Here is a 22,134-nt window from a genome sequence, read left to right as displayed (position 1 = left end):
GGAGCGACTACATGTACACCTCCCGTTCAACGACAGGAGGGCGACCAAGCTTCACTTCGAGTAGAGACTCTATAGGCTGCATGGGCGAATAGGAAAATCAGCGAATTTCCTCCAGTCATATTACTTAAAGACCCCTCCCATATCCCTCCCTAGCGTAATCTCTAGTGAACGCATAAATTAACGTACAGAGATGGTAATGGCACCGTTGGATAGCTCAGAATGTTAGCTTTAAGATGAGACTAAAAATCGAAAAAGCCAAAACTGTCGATTTTTGGCATACATGGTCCCCTTAAATCAATTGTGCTTATTTGTTCACCCCGCGATTTCTGACTTTCAATGCTTGTTACTTATTAGATTTTAATATCAGTCTCGTACCCCTGGCCCCTGGATTTTTAAATCTTAAAATTAAAGTAGTTTTCTTTTACTGTCCAGAAATTAGAATGAGTTGCCTCTGTGACGTCGTTCGTCACTCGTCAGCTTCAACGCACTAAGTTTTCCTATCCTCATCTATTCTTTCTTAAAATCTTCACTCATCCCGGCGTTCACTCCACAAGTGCGTGGAAAATATCGCAAAGATCAACGAAATTACCACAAAGTGGTAAATGAACGCAGCGAGCCCTCAAGAGGTTCCCGCGTTTCTAACAGCGTCAGTGTGTGTCCAGAGCTCGAGCGAGTAGTGTGCTGCTCCGCGAGCCCTCCCGGTGTTACCCTTAATATGTTGCTATAGCTCATTAGGCTTATATATTTCTCTATCGTTCGTTAATGTGTATGATTCTAGAATTTTTAATTCCATGTTCATGTCATTGAGTGAATATTATAGTCGTTACTGTAAGTAACGCTGCGTCTAGTAATTGTTGGCGGCCATCGTCACGAACAACTGCCCATATGCTCTTATATCATAGTTGATATCTATTTTCTAGTATGAATTCGTCTAGGAGTAATTATTTTGAAAAGTAAATATTTGTCGCATAACTGGATGTACTGACTTGATATTCTGTAGGCCATTTGCCTCACCTTTGCCGTTATAATTATTCGAATGTTAAGTAGCCATGTAAGAGAGACGCCGTTCCGTTTTCTTCGACTCAGTCATAAAGAAAATTTTCGCGGGAAACTACTTTGTTCCCCGCGTTCCCCATAAACAATTCTTTTAATTTGAAGCATTTTAGGTAACTTTAAGATATTGTCATCTAAACTTGACCTCCAACCTCATGATTTCATGTATCGTAATCATAGGCCAAGCCCAACCGCAGCCGTTGGCACTAATCGTAAACAAAGCCCAACCCAGCGTTGGCACTGTCATAATTAGTAATCAATTTCAAGCCCAACCCAGCGTTGGCAAACGCTAGCATAAGCGAGAAAACGCCAGTAATAGTCTCTTCTTCTTGCCTGCCAAACCACCTCGTGTGAGAACCAAATGAAATATCGCGGCCATGCCAACATAAACAATTCCTGTCATGCCTGTTGTAATGTTGTTATTGAGAACTTGAGACGTCAATTAATAACGTTCATCTATTCTATAACGCTTAGTACTTAAGTCTAAACAATGAGAGTCAATGAGCCCAGTGTAAGTTTCATGTATGTCTATCTCGACCTATTAACTAATATTAAATCTTATTTTCAGCTTACGTCACTCAAGTATATGAGACAAACGGGAGAAAAAGCACGTCTACTTTTCCCCACCCCGTTGAGTCCGCACAAGTTTGTGTCAGCCTCTTCAATTTTGTAGAAATTTCCGATTTCCAGAGGCTCAGAGCAAAGCATGCAATAAGTATGCTGATGAAAAATATTTGCTGTATTTTTCTAGATTTACACTTTCCTAGAATTTGCCTCATAAAACTGCTGCACTCCTCCATTTTAACTAGGTGAGCATTTCTCAATTGTCAGGTCACCATACCCTAGCGGCTGGCGCTGAGTAGAGCAACGATCAAAGCTGGGCAACAATGGGCAGGGTAGACAAGGGGATTAAGTTCAGTGTACCAACAATGATTGGAGTAGAGGTGCGGGTTTGATCCCAGCTCTGCGCGTCACTTTCTGATCAGAATCAGCATTTAGCAAGGAGGCTGGGCAGGCAAAGCAAAATTGAAGCAGTGGCCAGTGAGTTGTGAGTTCAAGCTCACAACAAGTTGTGGATGTTCTGCGATGTTGAGACTTAAAAATTGGCAACGGGCCTCTGGCGGGCGCCTCCGGCCTAATAAAAGCTGAACCCGCTATATATGTAAAGCAAGACAACAATATGCGTCGAGCAATGCATTGTTGTCAGCAGTTCATGAGGCGTGCATTTGGTAGGTGTTGTGTCTGAGTGTGATGGATTGCGGGACGGCGGGATGTCTGGGCTGACAGCCTTGCGGGCTCGCTTCTGATTGCTTTCTCATGCTCCTTGCTCTGTCTTAAACAATGTTTAGCCTATCAATGTTGTAACAACCAATCATCACTGATTGGTTGTTACACTTCCCTGACAGACGCGGTCGAGAAAGCACGTGTCCGCTCTCTCTGGAACTGTTGTGTGAGCTGAGGTTATCGTGTGTGACGGTTTTTTCTTTGTCGGCCAGTTGTAAATGTGTACAGCTTGGGCCCAAGTGATGAAATTCAGTGTTTCGGCGGGAAATCAGGGATTCGGCGCAGGTATTGCTTTGCCCGAGGACGCGAGTTTGGGCCGGCAGAGGGCTTGGGATGGGCCTGTGGCCGCGGCCTCCGCAGCGCGGCTTTTGGAAGCGGCGGACCAAATATCCAGGGCTCGTCTACTTGCGGCGGCGAAGAGAGAGAGTGGCTTGTGGCTTCACGCTATTCCTTCGGATGCTCTTGGAACACTTCTAGATCCCGACTCCTTCCGCGTCTCAATTGCTCTTCGAGTTGGCGCAAATGTATGCGAACCCCACACTTGTNGGGAAAAAGGGCGATGGCTGCAGATTTTCACATCCTAGACTGTGCCATAAATTTTGTACCTACGGAAGCGGGCACCCACGAGGGTGCAAAAAAGGAAGGGACTGCGCGTTCCATCACCCTAAGTTGTGCTGGAGTGTTATGCAGAAAGAAGATTGCACGTATGAAAACTGCAGGTTTCTTCACATAAAATCGCGGAAGCGAATGGAGGAAGCCGGCAGGAGAGGTGGCAACAATGATTCACCCCCACAAAGAAGGGCTCCTGCTGGACGCCAGCCCACTCCCTCACCCTCACAGTCCCCACCATCACAGGGAAGACAGGGCAGTGATAGGGTTGCGGGAAACACTGGTAGAAACAGCGGTGAGGAGAGTAGTTCTTGGAGAAGGAGGGATGACCTAACTACCCTAGGGAGTGGTCCAAGCGAATGGGACAGGTACGCACGCGGGGGGCCAGAGTTTACCTACGGCGCTTTTTTAGAAATGAGGCAGCAGCTGGAAATAATTCAACTCCTGGTGAAGGAGCTGCTGGGCCAGAGGCGCCAGGCAGAGTTGTGGAGACGCAGGTAAGCGCACCAATAAGGGAAGAGTCTGGCATTTTGCTGGCTAACATCCAGGGGCTCTTCCCACTGAGAGCGCGGCACAAGATTGGCGTGCTGCGTGAGATGGCCGACGAGGGTGAAATCTTTATGATAGCACTAACGGAGTCGCACCTAAGAAAAGATATCCTCGATGCAGAAATTACAATGGAAGGATTCCAACACTACCACGCGGACCGGAAAGAAGGGAGAAAGAAGGATGGAGTAATTGTCTACCTTAGTAACTCCCTCGCAAGAAGCACTGAAGAATTGAGATCGAAATCTGGAAACTCTGACGGCTTTGTTGAACATGTGCTACTTCACATAAAAAATTTTGACCTTTGCGTAGCCATAGTCTATGGACCGCCTGCTTGTCCGCCGGAAAATTTCAACAAAACCCTTAAGGAAATAGAGACCAGGGTGGCTGAACTAGGTGACCCAGCCCTCAGCCTGATAATTGGTGGGGACTTCAATCTCCCACGAATCCGTTGGACAAGCCCTGACGGCTTAAAGGTCGATGACCGCGACACAAGTCAAGAAGCCCAACTTATGAAGTTTGCTGCGGAACACTTGCTCAGTCAGCAGGTACGGTCGCCGACAAGAGATCACAATATCCTCGATCTCTTCTTTACTAATAACAAAAGAATGGTGGTTGACGTCCGGGTTGAAGATACCTCACTGTCTGACCATCGCTTAGTGATTGTGGAAACGACAATTGGAATTGAAACCCTGCCCAGGACTATACCCCAAGAGAGACTGGCAGGACTTAACTTCCACAATCGAAGAACGGATTGGGGGCAATTTGGAATGAAATTGACGAAATCGATTGGAGAGCGGAGTTTCACGAGATGAATGCTGAGGAAATGATGAATGAGATGAAATGATGAATGAGATTATCACGAGATGAATGCTGAGGAAACTGTGTGAGAAACTAGCACAGGTATGTGTGCGTCATACCCCGAGAAAAACAGGGCCTAAATTCCGCAGCATTCCGAGAGACCGACGAATCCTAATATGAAAACGCAAGCGATTAAATGAGCAAATAGCTGAATCCACTGGTGATACGAGAAGACGGAGGCTAGTAGATTTGCACAAGAAAATTGAACTCAGGCTGCAAAACTCGCACAGGATGGAAGAACAAGCTGCGAAAGAGCGAGTGTTTGAGGTCATCAAAGAGAACCCAAGTATTTTTTAAATACGCTCAGTTCCAGGCTAAAATAAAGATGCCAGTGGGCCCGCTTAAGGATAACAAAGTCATTGTCGGAGATGACCATGGCATGTGTGAGTTACTGGGATCTCAGTTTGAATCAGTGTTCAGTAACCCCCGCTACTCAAGGGATGAGAATAAAATTGAAGTTCTCCAGGAGCTGCCAGGTGGTAGAGGGTTGGAGAACATTGAGTTTGGACCAGAAAACATGGAAATAAGTATCAGAGAACTTGCGACGTTTTCAGCGCTAGGACCCGACGGAATTCTGGCAGTGCTGTTGGAAAAGTGTGTTGGAGAACTTAAGGCTCCGCTCACAATGGTCTGGAAAGCCTCGATAACAGAGGGAATTATGCCTGATGGTCTCAAAGTGGGACTTATAACGCCAAACCACAAAGGAGGTCCGAGGGACAGACCCCAAAATTACAGACCTGTGACCTTGACCTCACATGTGATCAAGGTTTTTGAGAAGGTAGTGGTCAAGAGGCTTGTCCGGTATATGGAAGAGGCTGACCTGTATAATAACGGACAACATGGTTTCCGGCGTAATCGTTCCTGTTTGTCGCAGTTACTGGAGCACCATCACCGTCTTGTGGCCCCCCTGGAAGAGGGAGCTGGCGTGGACGTGGTATACCTAGACTTTGCTAAAGCCTTTGACAAAATCGACCATGGGGTGCTCTTTAGAAAGCTGTGGCTGTTGGAGGTAGGAGAAAGCTTGTTAAGGTGATCCACAACTTCCTTACAGATAGCGAAGCGAAGGTGAAAAGTGGAGTTCCGCAGGGCTCTGTGCTTGGACCGATCCTCTTCCTCATCCACATTGCCGATATTGACTCAAAACTCACCCACGCATCTACAAATTCTACATCATCATTTGCGGACGATACAAGAGTGCTGATGAAGATCACAGATGACCTAGACTGCGAGAGGTTACAGGATGACCTATCGTCAATCTACGAATGGGCCCTAGTGAACAATATGCAGTCAACGGCACCAAGTTCGAAGTAATGAGATACAGAGTCCGCACAGAGATCGGGATGCCGCATCGCTACTTAGCATCAGATGGCACAGAAATTGAGGAGAAGCAACTAGTTCGAGATCTCGGAGTGTTGATGAGTTCTGAAGCCACGTTCGATGCCCATATCGAGGAAACAGTCGCGCGCAGCTGGTAACGGATGGGGTGGATATGGCGGACATTTTAAACGAGAGAAGCAGCACCAATGATTACACTCTTCAGAGCCCTCGTGCTCCCCAACCTTGAGTATTGCTGCCAACTTTGGTAGCCACTCAAGGCGGGTGCGGTGCGGAAGCTGGAGGCAGTGCAGCGGACCTTCACGTACAGGATCAGCGGCATGAGGGAGCTGAACCTGAACTACTGGGGAAGGCTGAAACACCTGGAACTGTACTCACTGGAGAGAAGAAGGGAAAGGTATATCATACTGTACACTTGGAAGATGATAAACGGACTGGCTCCCAACTTTGAGAGTGAGACCTACAAAATAATGACATATTACAACGAAAGAAGGGGGAGACTGTGCAGGATTCCCCTATTTAACATTTTACCGCCAAATCGGACTTTCAAGTCGCCTTTAAAAACGCCGGTTTTCTAATAATTTATCGTTTTCTTTCATTTTTTCGAAAAATTCATATGAACAAAAAAAGTCTTAGATTTATTTTTTACATATGTGTACCAAATTTCAAAGTTTTCTGTCTGTAAATAACCGAAATAAAATTTTCATTTTCCAAAGGCAATTTCCAATATCTTGTGGAAATTTTATTTCGGTTATTTACTGACAGATCACTTTGAAACTTGGTTCACATATGTAAAAGATAAATCTAAGACTTTTGTTCGTGTAAATTTTTCGAAAAAAATTATAGAAAACGTGAAATTCTCAGAAAACAGCCAAAAAGGGGGTACTGTAGATATCTATCTCCTCCTTGAATTTTCAAGCTACAACATCGAAACACATATCATTCGATGCGTAAGGACCATATCTATCGATAGGTCCTTGCTTTTTTCGAAATTCTATTTTTTGTGGCTGAGGTGGGCATTTTTCAAAAAATTGTGATTTAACCCCCTCCCCCACCCTTTCGAATTCCCCCCCCCTTTCAAAATATTTTCAAAACTATAACGAAATTGAAAAAAGCTACGACCAATCTCTAGATATTTTATTTGCGAATCGAACGGTATATCTCTCATTGCTGTAGCTTAAAAACTCTAGGAGGAGATAGGTGTGCAGTGACAATAAGTGTGGATGTTCAGTAGAGCGCCAACTCTCCCGAGCGCCTCGAAATAGGCATTCAAGGTGGCATGGATACAAGACTAGACGTTACTGGAGCTGAAATTCAGTCAAGGATGGTGGGAACGACTGCATGAACACCATCCCACACGACAGCCGCCGGGTAAGAAGATCAGCGTCTTCAGGTCGTCTATTTCTGTGCCCGGCCGGTAATTTTCGCCTATCCTCGTCAAGACATAAATCAACGTACAGAGATGATTTTGGTACCGTTGGATAGGTCAGAATGTCAGCTTTGAGGTGAGACTAATGTTGTGAACGCAACATTTGCTCTAGAATAGTAGCTTAATTCCGTGGTCTTGCGAAAATCATTAGCTCACTCGTCATCTGTCGGCTGTGGAGGACAGGCCGAACTTGAATCAGGAACGAATTTTGGTGATCTTAGTTTACTTGTTTGAACATTTATTTGTTGTTTAGAAAGCTATTGTAATTACTTGAATATTTTCGAATATTGTTTATAAATTCAGTAACATTTTTTCTTTGAATAAATTTTGTATTTGTACCGGTTTCTTTGCAGAAACCGTGGCTTCTGGGAATATAAAGCCAAATTGAACCTTGGATGCACGCGTATTAAATTATTCCTGCCATAGATAACAGTTGCACTGAGAAGCACGAAATAGTCAGCAACATAGTTTCAAAATTCGCGACATGCCTCTGGACAGAACATCACCACCATCTGGCGTTGCCGACGAGGACGACGCTCTGCCACCTGTCAGTGGAGAATTCGACCCACCATCTGGGCGTCTCGCTGCAGTTACTAGAAAAGCTAACGAGATTAATGAATTTATGAATAAAGGAATCAAAGACAAAGACGAATTGGAATATCAGTATCGAACCTACTTGGATAGAGTTCAAACTCTACAAGAAGCGTGCGAACAACAGACTAACTTGAATGAAGAGGAAAATCAGAAGAGAATAAAGTGGTGGAACTACAATAACGCTGGCATTGTGAATGTCAGAGTAGATGTTGAGAAATATTTGGCTGAAATGACAGGAGCTAGGCTCAAACTGCGAACTTCAAAACCATATTCGAAGGGCGGTCAATCATCGCCAAACCGTCGTGGACAACCAAGAATTCAGCGCCGAAGCAAAGTCAGCAGTCGTGAGGAATTTTTACGTAGACTGTATTTCCTCGCTTCTAGTGATTCTGAGGAGACAGCTGCTAAACTCCTGCAAGAGGTAAAACATTTGGTATCTGAAGGAGGATTTAATCTTGCCGAATTCGTTACGAATTCCGACAGACTTTTGAGCCTCGTGAACAATGAAAAAAGTTTCCGACGTAAAATTGAAATAAATTCATCTTGGCTCCGCTAATCCAGCATTAGGTCTGATATGGAATGCAAAACGTGATACGCTGAAGTTAAAGATAAATTTAGAAAATAAACAGCCGACTAGAAGAAGCATCCTATCGATCATCCACGGAATTTTTGATCCTATTGGCCTGATTGGACCAACCATCGTCTGCGCGAAAAGAATTTTCCAGGATGCCTGCAAACTGGAATTGGATTGGGACGCAGAGTTACCTGCATCGCTCAACCGAAGATGGACTACCTGGCGAGACGAGCTTCATTTCCTTGAAGATTATGAAATTCAGAGATGCTGCAAACCAGCAGCAGCTACCAGAAATGAGTTGAATTTTTTTTCACGGATGGATGTGAAACGGGCTACGGCTCGGTTGCTTTCTTGAGATCTATTGCAAGGAACGGAGAAATAAGCTGTTATCCTGTCCTCTCAAAAGCCAGACTTACGCCTTTTAATAATTCTGTCACAGTTCTAAATAGATCGGTCTGATCTACTGTTCCATTGTAGATAAACCTGAAGGGTTTTGGTACGTTAATAAATTGTCCGAATAACAGATTAAATATTCATTGGCCGGGGAAGGATAATGACAAGACGTGTATCTAAGCGTAAGTATTAAGGATAGGTTCACGGATACACTAGATAGAAGTTACAGGATCAAAGCATAGTATGTGCAGTAATTTTGGAGATAGAGTATACGACACTGCGTGTTGGCTGAGTGCCGGAGTCTAGTGTTAACTGCATGACTGCAGTTGAAGGCTGTCTGCCTTAGACTCGCCTAAGACTGACTAACAGTGAGCTTTCTCAGCCTATATACGCGGTGGCCCGCGAATAGTGACGTCACAGAATGTGACGTAATAGTCAGTAATAACATCAATCCGGGACAATTCTACTTATCGGGGGAGCGCAGCCGTGCACCACCAATTTTGTGCACCAATAAGCCCTGAATCGAACGCCTTGGATCTCTCCGGACCCACACCAATCAGCCGTGCACCACTCGGTTTTGTCCTCTTCCGGCCTTGACCACCACCAGCCGTGCACCACCAGGCCGCGGATCGAATATGACTTCCAGGCATCGTCAAATTACGTAATTTTACGTTCACCGCATCTGAGGTTAGATTTCAGATAGCATAGTTCTGTTCCAAAATTTATCGTCCTTCGACAAGCGGCCGTTCGACCGAGGGCTGGTTCGACCCACGGCCTAGATACGGACGGCTTGAAGTGTTGAAGGCTACGTTCCGGAAGGCAAGAATCGTGATGGTCCATTACATCCAGGGCAGTGGTGGTCTTCGGCAGGCGACCCCTTATCGGATCATTCCGAGAATAGAGTTGAATGGTGCTAAAGTCTCCGTTCTCCTGAAGAAAAGTTCTCGTGGAAGAGCTCGATTACAAAATCGACAACGAATATTTCTGGACTGACAGCGCAACAGTATTGCACTACGTAAAGAATGAACGCAGGCAGCTGGCCAGGTTCGTAGCCAATCGTGTTGGGTGTATCCTCAGCGACACCTGCCGAAGTCAATGGAGATACGTCACCGATTCGACACTTCACTTATATTTCAAATTTGAATAAAATCCGTTTATAATTGAAGGAGTTATGAGTGCCACAGTTGAAAATTAAGTTAGGTTTTCCGTATTAACAAAAAAGTTATTGATGTAAAAATCTGAAAAAATTCCCCCTGCACAATACTGATATTATCTACTTATATTTCAAATTTGAATAAAATCCATTCATAATTGAACGAGTTATGCGTGCCACAGTTGAAAAAGAAGTTAGGTTTTGCATTCGAGCTCGCAGGCGAGTTCGCAGGCGAGTTCGCTGAAGTGTCAAATCGGTCTCAGGAAACTCGACGATCATGGCGTTCTTAGAGTAGGAGGCCGACTGCAACACAGCGATCTCTCTTCCGATGAGAACATCCAATAATTTTGCCCAAGGGAAACCAATTTGTAGAAAGCATGATTCGTGAAACCCACAAAGATTTGGCTCACATTGGAAGAGCAACTCTTGTGACCCAACGCAGACGCAAGTATTGGATAATAGGAATTAACTTGTCAATAAGAAAATTACTTCGCAATTGCGTGACATGCCGAAAATATAATGGATTACCTTCAATACCGAAGATGGCTTCACATAAATTCAGTTACATTTTTTCTTTGAACAAATTTTGTATTTGTACCGGTTTCTTTGCACTTTGCAGAAACCGTGGAAACCGTGTCTTCTGGGAATATAAAGCCAAAATGAACCTTGGATGCACGCGTATTCAATTATTCCTGCCATAGATAACAGTTGCACTGGAAAGCTCGAAATAGTCCGCAACAACTAAAAACCGGAAAAGTAAAATTTGCGATTTTTGACCCAGAAATTTGGGCAGTAAATGGTGGGTCGCCTGCCGAAGACCACAACTGCCCTGGATGTAATGGACCACCATGATTCCTGCCTACCGGAACGTAGCCTTCAACACTTCAAGCCGTCCGTATCTAGGCCGTGGGTCGAACCAGCCCTCGGTCGAACGGCCACTTAACATAACATAGTGATGTCGGCGCTGAAGTGTAGGCCTGATGTGGCCTGTCGCCGATTCTTTTCCTTTTCGTGCCTTGTTCATAGATCTAAACTCGTGTCATTTGACCGGATCTTTTAATGACTGGCGATAGTTTGAAGTAGCTACTAGACTTCCACCCATCCACCGGGTTCGATAAGGAGCTAGGCATTTCAAATCTGAACATATATTTTTCCATAGCTTTATCTAGTCTGTTCTTGAACGCATTCATACAATTTCATAGTACTTGGAGCGCCAACGATGTCATCGGGGAGGCTGTTCCACTGTGACACTGTCCACATCATAGCCTAGTGAGAATTGTTTAGACTCTCCCTCAAGTTCACTTTTGAGTCCTAGGTATAAGTAAACCAGTAAAGTATCATAGATACCAGCAATCCAGCATTATCATACTTGAGAAATTGGCTTAAATCTTGAGTAAATGAGGAAATTAAAAATGAACTAGGGTAAATGCGGTATATTCCGACATCGTAGGTAATTCTGTCACCTCTCCAGCTTTTCCTTTATATTAAGCTTTGTTTTAGTTCCCTGCGTTCATTGATGGTTGAAATGGTGATGTCATACATTTGCGTGTCGAAATACTGCAAAAACACTAGGCATAGTGGCAAAGCAGGGAGTTTTTTAGACACTCCCTCAAGTTCATTTTTGAGTCCTATAAGTAGACCAGTAAAGTATCCTGGATACCAGCTTCATCATACATAAGAAATTGGTTTAAATCTTGGGTAAATGAGGAAATTAAAAATGAACTGATTCTAAAAAATCTCTGGTTTGTCACTATGNTTGCTAAAGCTTCATTCTTCTTTGCTTAGTTTATTTCATTATTTCTAGTTGCTCATGAATCCCCCTTCTTCTACTGCTGTGCTGTCTAATTCCAGAACAACGCTTGAATCTGTGGTACAGAAAAAATATGAAAATCCATGCATATAATTATCATCGAGCAGCAAAGTCTTGTTGCAATATAGGGTAAACGCGGTATATTCCGACACATTAAGGACGCATTGAGAAATAAAAAATTATAAAAAAATAACCGTATGCATTACTCTAGTTCTTTTTGCTTTATGTGACTCTCAAAACACCTCACTACGTGCCAGCAACAATGAAACGTCACAAAATGTTGCCATATTTATTTAAAAGCCTTTAGAATGCAAACCTACCAAATCCCTATATTTCGACACTGTGTGTGACTATATTCGGCACGTGGTGAAACGTATTCCAACTGCGCTTCAAATTGTACTAATACGTAATTCCAACATCCACGTGTTCAAATTCCGATTGCTGTGTGAGCTGTATTGGAATATGACACGGCTTTGAATTAGAACACTATTGAATATTGAGCACTACTTAGGCTTTTAATTAACAGTTATTACGCTTTTAATTGAGAAAATTTTTATTTTTGCACACAGCTTGGAACGAGCTGTGTGTGTCCAATTCAAGTTGTGTCGGAATTAGTTTTTATGTGTCTAAATGCGTTTCTCAACTTAATCATCTATTAATTTATTTACCACTTGAAATCAGCAAATACAAGTATACTTAAAGGATTCCTAATATATTCGCAGACGTATTTAAAAGTCTCAAACCATAATATTCTTTCTGCACAAACAGTTTATCACTATTTGGTAGAGCAAGGTCAACTGTCAACTTTGACACATTTTTCGATGATCTCATTGGGTGGCATGCACCGTCTCTCTTTGGATCTCAACATTTTCCCGCTAGATGGCCCAGACCTAGTGTTTTGGCTGTAGTTTGACGCGCAAATGTATGACATCACTATTTCAACCATCAATGAACGCAGGGAACTAAAACAAAGCTTAATATAAAGGAAAAACTAGAGAGGTGTCGGAATTACCCACGATGTCGGAATATACCGCGTTTACCCTACACCAGCATAATCATACATCAGAAAATGGTTTAAATATTGAGTAAAGAGGAAATTAAAAATGAACTGATTCTAAAAAATCTCTGGTTTGCCACTATGGTGACATCACTGACATGATGTCAAAATGTTGTGTGTTCTCCCAGAGCTGTGTGCTACATTATTTCAACATATTGCAGGTTCTCCCAGAGGCCAGAGCTGTGGGTGACAATGTCAACATGTTGCGTGTTCTTCCTGAGCCCTGGATGACAATGTGACATGATGTAACCATGTAGTGTGTTCCCCCAAGAGCTGTGGGTGACAAGGTGTCCACATGTTGCCTGTTCTCCCAGTGCTGTAGGCAGCATGATGTCAACATGTTGCATGTTTGATGTTCTCCCAAACCCAAAGCCATGGGTGACATGATGTCAACATGTTGTGTGTTCCCCCAGAGCTGTTGGTGACATGATTTCAACATGTTGCAGACCATGATGTACCTGATCAGTGCATGGCCCTGTTATTATCTCAGAGAATGTTTGAGTTGTCAAGTTTCATTGCATGAGCAAAAGTTATAAGATTTCTTATCAAGTAATTTGTTCCATAAATGCACCACGGTGCAACATAGCCATCATTTTTTGTTAATCAGTTTAGTTGATATGGAAATAATTGTTAGTTGCAGTCCTCCGTCTTTCCTTGTTAGATAATATAATTTTTTTTGTAAATGTGCAGCTTGAGTGGGCATAAAAATAATTCTTGGATCAGTTGGATGAAGTATATACTGAACCAACACATTATTGAAGTGCCTCTACCTCATAGCCACTTGTGAGTTGCAAGTAATGCAACAAAGAGTAAAATATTTACCTTTCAACCTGTGTCTACAGATACATACAGTTCTTGATGCTATTCATATCTATAAGCAAAATACTGTTATTATAAACCATAACTAATTCAACTCTCGCAATGATGTTTTCAGGTTCATGCAGTGTTAATTCAACTCTCTTAATAATGTTTTCAGGTGCATGCAGTGTTAATTCAACTCTCTCAATCTGTTCAGGTGCATGCAGTGTTGATCCAACTCTCTCAATATGTTCAGGTGCATGCAGTGTTAATTCAACTCTCTCAATGTGTTCAGGTGCATGCAGTGTTAATCCAACTCTCTCAATGTGTTCAGGTGCATGCAGTTGACATCCTTACAGATACAGAAGAAATGCTATACTATACAGTTGCTGATATGGAGCTTTCAGTGGACCAGCTCATTGTAAATGCTCAATGGCATGCTCATGGAAAGGAGAATATCACATTAATAATATGGTAATGAATGGATATGGTAATTTCACATCAATAAAGGAAAAACAAGTAAAAATCACAGAAAATGTCATTTATTCTACATCTACCTAATTTACAAAGGAAGAGGACTTCAGAGTAGGTACTGTTAGTAATGGATGAGTACACTCTGCATGCTTAAAACGTTTTAAAATTAAATTTTATTTGAAGTGTCCTGGATTACCCTGTTACCAAGGGGTAATTAGGGACACTTTCATTTTGCTTCTGGCACCTTACAAATAGCATATGGAATTTTTTGGTGATGCCATACGGTAGCCCTCACAAAGAGCGTTATAATGAGCCCATATATGTTTATGAAATGTTTCCTGGTAGGTTGTTAACAAAAACTCTCAAAACCGTCCCTTAATACCTACCCCGTTTGATGGTACATGGAATAAATTGGATTAATTGTGGCGTCTTATGGCTCCTCAATTATTTTGATGAGAAATTTCATGACTCAAACATGCTCTAAAAAATGTTATAGGTAGGTGAATTTGTGTTCATGTTGGGTAACTTGAATTCAATGAATGAAACCATGATGTAACTTACTTGGTGCTAAATGGTTTCTAAATTGAGAAAACTTCTACCTATAGATTTTAAGGGTACAATAAAAAATTTGATGTAATGTAAAAAATTGGCAAATAATTTAGCTGGTAAAAAATTTGTTCCACATTTAAATATTTTTGTCATGGATACGTTTACTGTTTGAAAATGGGTTCAAGGTTGAAAAATGAATTCTCTGGTCAGAATACTTTCCCATCTGAAATATTCAATATATCTCACTGCCACAAACAAATATCCTATTGCATCTCTGACAGTATTTTCCAGACCTGCTTTAAATCTTGCTTTCATGACAAAACTAAAATAAAATGTGAATTAGCACTTCAATATTTAATCCTCAATTGCAGACAAGATATTCTTTTGTAGAGATATTATGTAATAATTTGTACTATTATCTACAGTTAGGCAAATGACTTAGCTAATCAACTTCCAAATTGAATTACTGACAATAGATTTGTGGCTTGGCAAATAAAACCTAGGCTCAAAAATTTCAGTAGTGCAGTTTAAACTGAGAGTGGAATAGAGATATCAATATCTCTATGTATATATATATAGTAATTTACATAATCTATTGGAGATATTTTCAATACCTGCTGGTATATAATTGAGTGCAGTTACATACTGAGGTCATCACTGATGTCATGTGTCAATGATGTTAAAATTAGTGTTAATCTGTCATCTATGAATATTTCCAATGTGTTTATCACTATTTGGTACTTGGTTCACAATTGAACACAAATTAACATATATCCTACTGAAGTTTCACTAAATGAAGGCTGATAAATGATAAAATGCAGGGATAAAAATTGTCATTCTATGCCAAAAAGGATTAAACTTTGGCTGTTTCAGACTTCTGTTTTATTGCCTTTTCACTCTAAGCTGAAATTATAATGAATGTAGATTGTGATGTAGACTCTGACCACATTTTGCTAATGTGTCAAGATCAGCATCCATGTGCTTCAAATTTTCTCCAAAGAATTCCCAGGTTAGTTACTTGCAATGATCCCAATTGCTCAAAAAACTTATTTAATTATTCAATTTTTGCCTTCAGGATTTTTCATTTTTGCAAGATATTTTATTACTATTCCAATTTCTTTGTCTGTGATTCACTGATGCTGGTGTTGCTATCAGATTTATTTATTTATTTCTTCTATCCAATTTAAAACTACAGAAAACTTCAAATTTTTTGCTATGTTGTTGCATGTTTGATTGCAGACTCATTATTAACCTGCTTATCTCATGAGGCATCATGATAGCAAATTTCAGGTTCAGGTAGCCCAATCAAATTGAATTAAAATACTAATTTAGTTATTTTAAGAGCCCTTTCTTTGCAGTTTTGCTTAGTAAAGAACTAATTTTCAAGTTAGGCATCAAAAAATGCAATTTATCATTCACAGTCTATCAATGACAGTTCTAATGTACTATATGTAACAGTTTGTTAAGATAAATAGTAATCTGTTTTAAAATAGTTTCAATTCTTGCTGTTCAGTTGGTTTTCTGTGATACCGTATTGCTGAGTACAAGTTTGCCAAATTCAAAGTTACTTTAATAAATCATTTATTGCAGGAAGAGTGATGTGTGGGACAAGCTGGCTGGTGCGGTTCAAAATGGTTCTAAATTACATGAAGATGTTCTGCGTTTGGTTTTCCTCCACAAACCATCACTTCTTCAAGCTCAACTGCTCCACGTATTACTTATTTGCAGTGACCTGGTCAAAGAATTTGAAGACAACCAAATTATGTTCAATGCTGAAACCAAAATATTTTATAACAGAAATGTAGTCAGCAAGTGTGATTCTATCTGGAAAGATTCTAACATTCCTGGTGCTGTTACTACAGAGACTAAGCTAGTGAACATTGTTTCTAATACTTTTTTTCATTTATTCATGAAATGTAATTTTTCTAGGTTAATGTTTGTAGTTATGGGAAGTTTCTATAAAAGAATGTTAGCATTGAGCCCTGTTGAACTATTTCACTATATTACACCTGAGTTTAAAATTTTAGTTGAAACTCTGGAAACCATTGAAAATGTCCAGTGTGCTAAATTGAGTGGTATTTTCACTGATATATTGGATAGAGAAATAATTAAATTGATTGAAGATGAAGAGAATTGTTCAACACTACTTGTGATATTTGCTGTGTTTCCTGACAGCCTTGACCGTCTGAGAAATTCCTATTCTATACTATACTTCTTTAACCGCTTGTTGCAATTTCAAAATTCCAATTAATTTTGTCATCCATTATTTAAGTCAATATATTATTACCACGTTTTTCTTGACTTCATTTTGTGTCTGTCTGTCATCAAAAAATCAGACCTTAATTTAGAGCTCTTCTGAACATCCTAGAAACTTTAAATTTGGCATGCATGCTTATGCTGCCTAACAATTCAAGATTTGATCATCAGAAATAACAATTGAAAATTTTTTTCTTAATTAAAAAATAAATAAGAAAAACATGAAAAATTCACAGGTTGGAATTGAGTTTTTCTTGAACATCCACACTTGCTAACCCTGGAAATTGATTTCAATTGCTAAAATTGCTAACTAAAAAGTAGAAAATAGATATATATAAAAAAATATATTTTTAAAAACGTTTTTCTGGTTTTTACAGAACTAAAAATAGTGAAATAAAAAAAAAACTTTTAAAAACCATGTTTTCTTAACGGACAAAAAAGAAAAACATTTACTCCTACATAACATTTAAGTCATGTAAAATGTTATGTAATGTTATATAAGAGTAAACGTTTTTCTATTTTGTCCGTTGAGAAAATGTGGTTTTTAAAAGTTTTTTTTTATTTATTTTATTTCACTATTTTTAGTTTTGTAAAAACCAGAAAAATGTTTTTAAAAATATTTTTTAGATTTATTTATTTTCTACTTTTTAGTTAGCAATTCAAATCAATTTCCAGGGTTGGCAAGAGTGGATGTTTGAGAAAAAACTCAATTTCAAACCATTAAGTTTTAGTGTTTTTTTACAATTTAAAAAAAATTAAATTATTCTTTCTGATGATAAAATCTTGAATTGTTAGGCAGTATAAGCATGCATGCCAAATTTCAACTTAATAGGATGTTTAGAAGAGCTCTAAATTAAGGTCTGAATTTTTGATGACATACAGACACGAAACAAAGTCAAGAAAAACGTGGAAATATTTTAAAAAACCATGTTTTTCTGGTTTTTACAAAACTAAAAATAATGAAATAAAACAAATAAAAACTGTTAAAAAAACAAGTTTTCTTAACGGACAATAAAGAAAAACATTTACTCCTACATAACATTTTACATAACTTAAATGTTATGTAAGAGTAGGTAAGTGTTTTTCTTTTTTGTCTGTTAAGAAAACGTGTTTTTTTAAGTTTTTTATTTGTTTTATTTAATTATTTTTAGTTTTGTAGAAACCAGAAAAACGTGGTTTATAAAAATATTTTATATTTATTTTTTAGTATATGTACGGGACGAAAATTTAAGCCTGATAACCTCAGGGCGAACAGAATGCTATGACGTTCAAGCAACAATTTCAAATCTTCGCCTTTTGGGTTTTTTAATGAGGCTTCCGTCTTGCTCACATTGCCCTCATTGTTAACTGGAGGCTGCACTGACATTTTCAACGATCAGAATATATCATCCAACGTGAAATTGTTGATGAAACCTTGACATACGGTACCATTACGAAAGCATCGGCGACACGTTAGCGACGGCAGTATGGACGCTGTGAGCTTTTCCTAGCGGTAGCTGCCTCGGCGCACCGGCTGGTAGCTTCGTGACTCAACTTCAGTGTAAGCACCAGAAAAGCACCGTAATCGATCACCAACTGCGATACATAAGGAACGTTTACCTGAAATTTGTTGATACCGTTTATCATATTTGGTAAATAATACATGTCAGAATTCATCTTCCTGCAAAAAAAATATTTTGGCTAAAAATAGTACGCATTGTGTAATTTAGTCCCAAATACCTGGAAAATTATAGTGTTAACCCAGGATAGAAGCTAAAGAAAAGTTACGTCACATAGTTTTATTGATAGAAGCAGGCAAATTTTGTAACCACATCAATTTTGATAGTGTATATAAGGTTTTGTTTTACAGCTGTTGAAAAGTGTTGAAAAAATTCTTCTCTATAAATTCATTGATTATTTTTTGAAAGCTTCTGTAGTTTTTTTGCACTGGTCAACCCTAGCAAGAATTCTTCGTTGTGTGGTTCAAGATGCACCGCCATCTCCATGTCTGCTACCGCCTTATCACTTTTTCCTGTAAAGGAATTATGAAAACAATTGTATTCTAGAGTGCTTGCCCACGAATAATCCATTAAGCTCAAATAATTGTTACTGTAATACCAAATGATTTGACACAAGTGATTCATATAATCATATTATAAACTGAATGTTCATATCTATGACCACAGAGAAATATTAATACGTTCTTTTATATATCTCTTTTTCGACGCCAAAATTTCGATTCAATTCAGTGTAAGGCCCTATGGGGTAAAAATTAGAAGAAAGAAATATAATGTACTGGTCTAAAAAATTAATCTCATGAAATGTTTTTTCATAATATCAACGTATATTAATCAACTACTTATATGAGAGGACGCCTCACCCATTCTGTAGCACACCGTTCCCCTGTTATAGTAGGCTTGGGCGCAAGCGCTGTCATGCTGAATGGCTGTATTGAAATGCTGCTGAGCCTCGTCGAACTCGACGGCCCTGTAGCGACACAGTCCCAGCCAATTGTACGCACTTGCCAAGTCTTTTCTGCTTCCAGAACCACTGGAAAACGGGACATAATTCAACTAAACTTCTGTTTTATTTTTAAGTGTATTTATAATTCAGTTTCAACTGCCTCACACATGTAACCTCTTACTTGAATGAAGAGATATAATGCCAGTTTTTTCGCGATGCATATTTACGCGTGTAAAACGCTGCGCATGTACAGAATCTGGCATTGAGATTTATTTTTAGAGGACTATAAGCAGTGTCCACGATGAATGTTTGGACCTCTGCACAATTTAGCTCTAATTTTAGGTATTCTAGTATAGCTAATTTAAGATAACTTGTACAAACTATAGCAACGCTGTGCTGTGTCTACTCACGTTTCACATTCTCAAAGTTATAAATACTTGGGTATATAAACTGCATGTAATTTTAAAAAGATTAAGCTCAGTTCTGTATTACTTTCAAAGAAGACATTAATAATATTGTTCTGAATTTTTTCAGATTCCTTTTGCGTCTATTAAATTCTATAGTAGAAATAGGTATTCAGTTACCTACAATTTTTCGAATTAGACGTTGCTTACTTCTTTTCCAAAGTATTAATTTGATCCAAGATGAGCTTTTCCGCATCTTGAAATCGTCTGCATTTCATGTAGCCTAAAATCTTGCCATCAAAATCCATTGCGAATTGCGATGATTATCGCTGTTGACGACTAAGCGAAGACTGATAAAATCTCTAAGAAACATTTAAAGTATTTGAGAGTTTTTGTGACGATCACGAAAACTCGCCAGAATCATTTAAACGTAAATTTTGTTCTTTTTTCTCGAATTTCGAATTGTATCTTTGCCAACTATCACGTTACTATTCACGTAGGTATCTATTTAACTATGAAGAACTGCTTCTGAGAATGCGTAATTAATTTTAATTTATTTGACAATTGAACAATTTTTCACCTTGCTTAATAAAAATTCTTTGGCTTCAATTATTTATGCGAGGCAATGTTCCTCACGTCACCTCTCGGGCAAATTTACAGCCGGTCTCACGCGGCCGGTGTCCAAATTCAGTGAGTATGGAAAATCCATGGTTGAACAGTATATATAGTTCAACCATGGGAAAATCTTCCAAAGTAATGAACGTAGCTGGATGAAACTTCGTACACGTATTCATTAGGACCTAACGGTGATGTTTAGCTCGTGAAAAAATTTTAAATTTCACCTTCATTCGTAAGTTATATGGCGATATGTGCTAAAACTTGCTGTGAGCATGACATTTCTTCTAAATTACAGTTTTGAATGAAACTTTGAATATATAGAAACCTAACTTCCCAACGGTGATGTTGGGCTCGTGGCAATTTTTTTAGATTTTGCCTTGTTTGCGAATTTTTTTTTCACATTCGTGATTTAAAACAGCAATACCGGTAATCGCTTAAATTCGCGGTGAGCATGTAATTTGTCCTAAAATACTGAACAGATTTGAACCGAATTGGATGAAACTTCGTATGTGAATACCTAGCCTTCCAACAGTGATGTTTATCTCGCGACAATTTTTTCTATTTCGCGTTTGTTTGCCAGTTATATGGAGAAACGACCGTCATTTATCAGGCCGATTTTTACATGGATTTTTAAACTTGCATCGACCAAGAGCCATAAACGTAAAACCGTATAACTCACAAATGAAGGCAAATCTAAAAAGTTGTAAAGAGCTAGACATCACCGTAGGGAAGTTAGCTTTCTATATCCAAATTTTCGTTCAAATCTGTAAAGTAGTTCAGAGAAAAATGTATTCACTGCCCATTTCGGCACGTATCGTCATATAACTCACGAATGAAGGTGAAATTAAAAAAAAGTTCATGAGATAAGCATCACCATTAAGTCCTAATAAATACGTGTACCAAGTTTCATCGAGCTACGTTCATAACTTTGGGAGATATTCAATGCTCACTGAATTTGGACACTGGCCGTAAATTTGTCAGACGTTTTCAGAGCTTAAACTAACAAGGCAAATTTTATTTATTTAAACCAAGATTATGATAAAAATATGAACTTTTATGACAAAAGAGAAATTAAATCATAAAGATAAATTTGGGGAAAAGAAATTTGAAATTACAAAGATTCGAGAGTCAATTCAGGGATTGGAAAAGCAGCTGTTTCTAGTTTGGTCCATGTCACCGAGTCAACTCGTTTATCATACAGCTGCATTACCAGAAATTAAACAATATAATAAAAGAACGACAAAAACAAATAGAGTTTGACAAAGGCCTTAACATTGTGACAAGCTTCATATTACCATTACAGTTTTACTAGGTGCTTCTATAGGTATTTTCAATTAATAAAATGGAGTAAAGAATTCACGGAATCACAAGAAGCCGCACGTACCGCAAATCGTCGTGTACTGAAAATTTTAGCAGGCTGCATTACCTATTCATAGACCAAGCTTCTTGGACTCAGCGCTTAAAAGAGACGTACCTAGTTATCACTTGACACTTGACAGCGACAGTAGTTAGTAGCTAGCAATAGCATACCTACTGTCACGGGTCTGTCACTGTCAGGTCAGATACATACGAAATTTTTATTGAGCAATCTTCATTAGGCCTATAATTTATTGCTCATAAAGTTACAAACATGCAACGCAGCAAATGCAATGAACAACCTTGGCAGCTAGGCTCCATTGGATATTTGAGCAGAAAAAAATAATTTGTTTATTTTTAATAAATTTGAACCATAATTCTAATCTGGAATATAATTTTTACTAGCTAGGTAAACAGATTTCATTATGACTGTGAGTCTGTGGCAATGAGTCAATGACAATAATGTTTAATTGTGAATATAATTGTGTTTGCAAATTAGCAAATAGCTAATGCTGTCAAACATGAAATGGGGTAGGATA

The 22,134-nt window shown here is 39.3% G+C and overlaps 2 protein-coding genes and 1 long non-coding RNA gene across 3 annotated transcripts; 2 read left to right on the top strand and 1 right to left on the bottom strand.

The window, feature by feature from the left end:
* The first annotated feature begins 7,306 nt into the window (after window positions 1-7,306).
* Window positions 7,307-8,696, top strand: LOC125179170. Its single transcript, XM_047884549.1, has 2 exons — window positions 7,307-7,328; window positions 7,471-8,696. Exon 2 carries the CDS (start codon window positions 7,602-7,604, stop codon window positions 8,265-8,267), a length of 666 nt encoding a protein of 221 aa, XP_047740505.1. The 5' UTR covers window positions 7,307-7,328; window positions 7,471-7,601; the 3' UTR covers window positions 8,268-8,696.
* A 6,537-nt stretch (window positions 8,697-15,233) lies between these two features.
* Window positions 15,234-16,498, top strand: LOC125179169. The gene is made up of 2 exons (XR_007157165.1): window positions 15,234-15,528; window positions 16,110-16,498. It is a non-coding gene; the product is annotated as an uncharacterized LOC125179169 (long non-coding RNA).
* A 2,040-nt stretch (window positions 16,499-18,538) lies between these two features.
* LOC108674611 (tetratricopeptide repeat protein 32) lies at window positions 18,539-20,258 on the bottom strand. Its single transcript, XM_018162574.2, has 3 exons — window positions 19,832-20,258; window positions 19,135-19,304; window positions 18,539-18,786 (listed from the first exon to the last, which is right to left on the bottom strand). The coding sequence occupies exons 1-3, from the start codon at window positions 19,927-19,929 to the stop codon at window positions 18,662-18,664; spliced, it is 393 nt and encodes a 130-aa protein (XP_018018063.1). The 5' UTR covers window positions 19,930-20,258; the 3' UTR covers window positions 18,539-18,661.
* Between the last annotated feature and the right edge of the window lie 1,876 nt (window positions 20,259-22,134).

Source organism: Hyalella azteca, unplaced genomic scaffold (genome assembly GCF_000764305.2).
Source record: "Hyalella azteca isolate HAZT.00-mixed unplaced genomic scaffold, Hazt_2.0.2 contig15556, whole genome shotgun sequence".
Taxonomy (NCBI): Eukaryota; Metazoa; Arthropoda; class Malacostraca; order Amphipoda; family Hyalellidae; genus Hyalella; species Hyalella azteca.
Note: the sequence above shows the minus strand (reverse complement) of the source record. Positions and strands in the feature narration are given on the sequence as shown.